This window comes from Platichthys flesus, chromosome 7 (genome assembly GCF_949316205.1).
Source record: "Platichthys flesus chromosome 7, fPlaFle2.1, whole genome shotgun sequence".
In the NCBI taxonomy this organism is placed as follows: Eukaryota; Metazoa; Chordata; class Actinopteri; order Pleuronectiformes; family Pleuronectidae; genus Platichthys; species Platichthys flesus.
Window position 1 is genome coordinate 8287753 of NC_084951.1, and position 7101 is coordinate 8294853.

Here is a 7101-nt window from a genome sequence, read left to right on the forward strand (position 1 = left end):
GGGAGCTGGTAACGACTGATAGACACAGATAAAAAGTGTTGTTTATTTGTTTGTTTACAGTACACTGACCCAACACACATATTTAACATTCCTCAAAATAAAAAATAGACCATGAAAATGGGCAAAACTTTTGAAAGTGATAATGTGTAAATTAAACTGAGTTGTTTGATTTTAAAAACAAAAAATAAAAGATAAAAAAAATAAAATAAAATGAGTGTTTGATTACAATTAAAAATAAAAAGCAAAAAAAAAGGAAATTCTCAAAAATACTTCCATGGGTGGTATATGTATTTACACATGTTTTACGAAGTTACAAAAAAATTCATTTTTTCCAAAATATGAGGTGATATTTTGTGAAAAACACCAGCTAAAACCCTGTAAATAAAATCGCTCACAACTTCATACAAATGTATATTTCATAAGGGTCAGAGTTTTTGGCAACTTAAAAACTAAAAACCTCTGTGTTGACTGTTCGCTCTCAACAGCAGGTTTCTGACATCATGTCTTTTATCCAACTGATGTTGACCTAAAATCAAGAGGAGAAGAGGCTGACAGGAGTTTAGATCAACATCTGACGCCTCAATCGTCCCTTTTAAAACTAATATTGAATCAGCAATCATAAAAATGCTCATTAAAAACGATGTCAGTTACGCCTCTAACGCTGAATGAGGTAACACATATTGCCATGTCCATGTATCTACATCTATTAGAAACTATAGAAGCAGCGTGAGTCAGATCACTGCAGCTGAACCCAAGTGAAGAATCTGTGGCCTCACTTAGCTGATAAGAACACATTGTAAACTTTGCAATAAAAGAGCATAATAAATAAAAACAATGAAATTAAAATAAAATGTACAGTTTGGTTCTCATCTTGATTTTGTGCTGTAAATGTGATTTGGAGGGTTCTCGGAAAGCGAGTGCTCGTGTCCCTCCGGTTCGCCCTTCGTTTTGTCCATTCAGCTCGGGATCAGAGGCGACGTCTCTCCATAGCCGGTGTCCAGCGGCCCTGGAACCTTGCGGTAAATTATGAACTGGAAGGAGATCTGAACCAGAGTGTCAAGGGAATCAATAGAGATCCTGGGAAAGAGTCTGTTGAATGCAAGAACAGTTATTGACTGGACAAAGTGGGATTACTGCCGCAGGGCCTTACCTTCGACAGAGGTCATTATTTTTCGTAACTAAATTTATATTTTATCTCCTGAGTTGTATCCTTCATTTAAGGGGAATTATTAATTTTAGTATTAATGCATAGTACATCTTTCCTCCAGGACAATTTTTGGTGCTCAAAAATATTTTCGTGACGTGAGTCTCAAATAGTTTTTTTTGGTAAAGTTGCGTTTGGGAATATTCTGCTGGTGGGCGCTGTGCTCAACGTTCTGGGGAAAAGGCTTATTTACCTACTGAGAGACTTAGATGAGAAGACTGGGACTGATACCACTCTTCCGTTTGTGCAGCAATATGAAGCTGCAGCCAGGAGCTGATTATTTGAGCTAATCTGGAAACAGGGAAAGCAGCTCTAGACGCTGTCCAGAGGTACAGCAGCTCTGAGGCTTAATACTTAACACGTCTTTTAGTTTAATTCACATACCAGTGTAGGAACAACAAACTGGGGTTTCCAGGCCCTGTGTGCTGGATTTCTTTGCTAAGAATACTGATTTCCTGTCAGCTCAGTAACTGGTTAGCACAGCTGAAACTTCATTGTTGTGCAAGTAATATTTAAGTGTATTTTCCAAAATTCTATTAAATTGAGCTATTCCTTTGATAAGTACCAGGGTCAGGTGTGTTTTACCCCAGGAACTGCTGCTGGGTCATGTAGACAGTGGACAGTCTGAGTAACTGGACGAGGAAAAATCACACAACCCGTCATCATCAATTCACAGGCATCTGCATCATCTACATCTTCACTGAAAACCAAGAGTGGCGCAACTTTGGTCCACCACTAGTGTTTGAGGAGACACTTGGCCTCCAGGGGCCACTGATCTAAGTTAAAGTCTGGTTTCTTTCTTGACAACGAGCTAGATTCCCCGTGAGGACCTTTGAGACTGTATATAACGTTTTTACACATACAGACACGAGATCATAACCATCTGAGGAACCTCCCTCTGTCACAGCTCAGCACTGGTGGATATGTAGCATGTACATGGGATTAAGGAGAAACGTGCAGCAGGCCCCGTGCCTGTTTAAAGAGAATAGTTTAAAGGATACAAGGACGTCTAGAGAGAGGGTGCCGAGGCTGCCGATGAGCCAGGGCAGGTGATGGATCATGTAGCTTTTCTCGCCTTGGCCGTCGTCTGGGTTCTTAAGTAGGACACTCAGGCCGTATGTGGTGTTTCCCAGGATGACCAGCGCGAACAGGAAGAAAGACACGCCCTCTGTCGACTTTCTCTTGAACTGTGGGGAAGTGGGAAGAACAAAAAAATATTTAGAAAATGCAATAGAAGCTGTTTTATACAACTGCCACATATTTTCCACCAGGCTGATGCATTCATGTATATGTGAGAGTGCAGAAGTGAAAAAACTTAACAGCAGGTTAGTTTCAAAACCTAAGAGTCTGCCGATATATTCCTACGAGGTGCATTCACGGACCCTCTGAAAATCTATGTCTGCTAGCTTAGCCACTTCCAGTGGACATTTAGGTTTAAAACACTGTTGTATTGGATTCGAATGCTACAAAGTTGACTTCTGTAGACTCCATAAATGTTTTGTGGACTCAAACACTTCACCCACCCCTCCATCGACACAGTGGTCAGTCGGAACCACATTATTTGGATTTTTTGTGATAATAAAACAGGTGTAATCAGATATAAAAAGGTTAACATAAAATATCAAACATTGTATGAGACAGTTATGCAGAAGTTATATTATACTTATTATAATTGCTCTAATTATCATTATTAATGTTATCAGTATAAGCATCAGTCGATGTCTGTCTGCAGTTTGCAGCAGAGTCTGCCTTGTCATACTTACATTAGTGTACATCTGAGGAAGTCTAGAACACAGGTAGAGCACAGATGACACTGAGCCAATGGAGAAACCAATGATCTCTTTTGGGGTAAAAGCCTGAAGCGACACAGACACAAAATGATTAGGGGAAACAATCCTAAATGATTCAAATTCCTTGGGTTCCTTATTAAACAAATGAATAGGACGCACCTTGACATTGCTCAGGGTAGAGGTCGAGAGCAGGGCGCGACTTCTGAACCCCGAGGAGATATCTTCCTGTCTGGCAGCCAGCCCTGGAAGGTGGATGAGGTTTGCTGTGACGCCCAGGGCGCAGGCTACACCCACCACGTTCAAAACCCTCCTTCCTGGAGAAGAGACGGCACCTGAGTTTATCGTTAATACTGAGAAAGATCTCTCAGCACATTCCCACAGACCTCAGACAGGGGCTACTGTGTCAAAGGTGGTGAAGGCAACAAACACCACAGCGACATGAGACATGTGGTGACATGAGACATGTGATGACATCATCACAGGGATCACGAGATTACACTCTTCCTCTCTCTGGACTGGTGCTGGACCATTGTTTATCAGCATTTATGTGACATGTGTAAGATAGAAGAACTGAAATAATCAGTGCTGTGATGGTGGCTGGATCAGTAAAGAACGTGGCTGCAGTTCCAGCATTGAGGGGGAAATGCAAGTCGTGGGTGTTTTCATGCCTTTACCACATTTTAACAATGAGCATGATACCACACAAGGAGCTAGAATCCAAATAAGGCACTGTAACGCAAATAAACAAATACAAATTAACAAAGTAAAATACTCACTTTTATCTATTCTGTTGTTTAACTTGTAGTAACAGTACATGGCCAGCATCAGTATGTCAGCAAACACGTAATAAACGGCCGTGTATGTCTGAAAGAGAAGAAGAAAGATGTTATCACAGAACATGTTATCAGAGAAGAAGGAAACATTTGATTTTCTTCACAAAGTCTTTGTCATGGAAAATCGTTGTTTTTGGGGCCCATTGTAATGTTGACTCACTTTGTCAAGTCATCAACATTTATCATCTAAGTCCTTCACCAATACATGAACTCTTATTAGCAGGTAAAGGCTCTGATAATATGACAATGTCGTTTCCTCTGTACTGATAAACTTAAATACACACATTTGCTTCTTTAAATGAAAAAAATAACTGTCTTAAGATATAATTTCTGCCCAAGTACTTTCATTGGTTTTGGCACTTTACAGATCAATCAATTGTTTAAAAAAATGTATACATTGACTCGCAGCTCTACTTCAGAATGGTGAAAACACTGAGGCAAACATTTATCCCAAGTCACCTGAAGTGGAAGCTGGTCTGCCAGGAAGGAGCCCACCAGATTACATGTGTCACCTCCCAACCAAAGCAACAGGAACCAAATGGAGAGGGCGCTGTCCATATTCCCGGTTTTGCAGGAGCTGTAGTACTGTCTGCAATCGCAATCACACAAATTACACATTTACACACACGTTTCGATTTTTTAATAATCATTGCCCTTGAGAAACAGATGCCAACACATACGGAAGTGAAGACACCATGAAGCAGAGGATGGACAGGAGGCCTAGGTAGATGCTGGCCATGTCCCTGGCATCCTGGGCACATTCCCCAAGACCATTCCAAACCCACTGGGAGCCATTAGGGCACAAAGAGCTGAAGTTTCCTTGACTGCCCGATCCGAAGGGACTCCGTGTGAGGGCTGGCTCTGTCCACATACTCTGCTGGAGAGAACAAAATCGGTAAAAATCCACTTCTCTTTTTGGATTAATGCTTTAAACATCTGAAGCATTAATTTGATCAGTTATTATTATTATGACAAACAAAGCATGTGTAATCGCACAGATGCCGACATGGCGCAGTTCACATGGTTGAAACGAGGTCAAAGGTTGTTGTGGACAACATCAGAACAGCTGGTTTCTGTCCAGACTCAGATATTGAGCCGCTGATTAGATCAAGACTGGCTTGTTTGAATAAAGTCGCTTTAAGAGTGGCTGCATTTCTACACAGGCCGACATAGGAAAACATATCGTTTCACCCAGAGACAATAAAGTCAACAGAAAGCCAGGGACGATAAATCAAATGAAGGCAGACATATAGACCCGACAACAGCCACCGAATAAAACATGTCCGGGGCTCGACAGGACCAACACGTAGAAAGCAGCACAGAGGAGAAGAGGAGAGCGTCGTGTTTATCTTGCCTGAATATCTGCTGACATGTCGGTGAACTCCTCAGCACAACAACAGAGGAGCAGCCGCAGACTCTACAAAGAAACAACACGGAAGCTGCAGATAAACATGTCTGATCTAGGACTGCGAGCTGATTGGCCGCTGCGCTGAAACGTCACTAAAGGAAAACAGAGTCGCTTTCAAAATAAAAGCTCCATGTCCGAACGGCCTTATTTATACTGTAAAAAAAAATAAATTCAATGAGATTCAATAAGATAGCCAATGGCGAGAGGAACAGTTATTTAAATTTTGAAATCTAATGGTTATCAAGAGAGAAAACGTCAGTTAATGTATTATTATTCCATCATACAGGAACTGTAATGATGAAACTAACAATTCATATATATGTAATGTATTAATCATATATAACTTACATATATGTTATATATGATTAATACATTTACTTTATACTATAATTGCTGCATGATCTTGGGAATTCTCCATCCATTGCAGTTTTTATTACAAGGTCAATATTCTATTTTAATTTTATAATTTTAAACATTTCTACTTTACCATCTTATTTGTATTAATTTTCTTCCTTCAACTTATTTTTTAAGATGTTTATACAGATGCATTATTTTTAATCTCTTTAACTTTACCATATGAAATGTGCTTTAAAAATATAACAGATTGATCACTCAGTCAATACAATGGTACAAGTTAGGGGAAATCATCACCTGTTAAAGGCGCAAGAGATGTGAAACCGGTAGGTTTCTGGGAGCCTGGGAAAATAATGAAACTGCCAAGTTTAGTATAGGAGTCAATGACAGCCTTTGACCCTGAGGTTAAAGCTACCATGACATCATGATCATTAGAAAAATTTTATTTTTAAACATGTAATTCATCACAGCCTCTTCTTCCCCTCGGAGGACATGTTCAGAATGTGAAGGTTGAGAAGAAAATTCTTCTTCTCCTCTACACAGTCAAGGATCTATATAAACATCATTCCATGGTGGAAACTGTCCCAATAGTAGAATATTTATTAATGCTGAGAACAAGCTCAAAATATGCTTTCACACAAGAAAGATTAGTGGTGCAGATCTGATTCTCCAGCTTGCACACATTTTCACGTTCTCTCATCACATATCAACAAGCCTTGCTAAATCTGGTTATTTAACTCTCCGGGGTAAATCAGTTATTAGTTCTGAGGCCTCCTGCATTCTTCAACAAGCCTTGGATTTTAGTGAGCAGCCGTGAAAAACAATATGATATCCAGGTCCATAAGGGTTAAAACCACAGGCTTGTATGGAGATGTACTTACCCAGAGAAGTTGTAGACAGCTGTCCCTTTCTTTAGTTATAGGCAGAGAGAGGGTGATGTCTCTATTTCCCCAGAAGAAAAAGTTCATGAGGTCAGTCTTCTGTGTTGAAAGTTACACAGGATTCCATTACTGCCAAAGAACAATTATCAAGAGTAAACATCCTACCTGGAGAAGACAATCAAATCCAATGTCAGACTTTAGATGAAAGGGAAAGAGAGGGAAGACTTCATTCAATAAATGATCTGAGGTGATTAACAAACTGTGTCAGCTGACCATCAGTCAGACTGACGACTAAGCACCTCAACACGCCGACGTCAGCTCCTGCAGTTTTATTTTCCCGTTTTCTGCAAGTTTCCACCGTTACGTCACATGATTGTGGTCAAGTAAGCAAAATTTAAGTCAGCTGACTTCTAGATTTTGTTGCGCATTTCCTCGTGCACTTACGGTTATGGTGCTGAAAGCAGCCAAGGTGAATGTGAACAGAGCACAAACAGTGCACTGTATATAGGTTTACACAGAATGAAGTGGAATATTCAGTAAGTTCTTTAACCAGGGACATGGGTATTATTTGTGACATTAAAATGACAATTCCCTGCAACTATAGTTGCATTAAGCTAGAATAGCTCTCAGC

General features: G+C 40.1%; 1 protein-coding gene across 4 annotated transcripts; it reads right to left on the bottom strand.

Annotated features, from left to right (window-relative positions):
• Window positions 1-21: 21 nt before the first annotated feature.
• On the bottom strand, window positions 22-6713 carry slc66a1 (solute carrier family 66 member 1). 4 transcript variants are annotated; one of them, XM_062392483.1, is made up of 11 exons: window positions 6636-6713; window positions 6471-6531; window positions 5887-5931; window positions 5182-5244; window positions 4508-4701; window positions 4287-4416; window positions 3771-3858; window positions 3154-3308; window positions 2968-3060; window positions 2206-2391; window positions 22-1043 (listed from the first exon to the last, which is right to left on the bottom strand). In XM_062392483.1, exons 4-11 carry the CDS (start codon window positions 5197-5199, stop codon window positions 957-959), a joined length of 951 nt encoding a protein of 316 aa, XP_062248467.1. In that variant the 5' UTR covers window positions 5200-5244; window positions 5887-5931; window positions 6471-6531; window positions 6636-6713; the 3' UTR covers window positions 22-956. The 4 variants fall into 4 exon arrangements, with proteins under 4 accessions (XP_062248467.1, XP_062248465.1, XP_062248466.1 ...); XM_062392481.1 differs by having other exon boundaries at window positions 4508-4704; XM_062392482.1 differs by lacking the exons at window positions 5887-5931; window positions 6471-6531; window positions 6636-6713 and having other exon boundaries at window positions 4508-4704; window positions 5182-5344.
• Window positions 6714-7101: the final 388 nt, after the last annotated feature.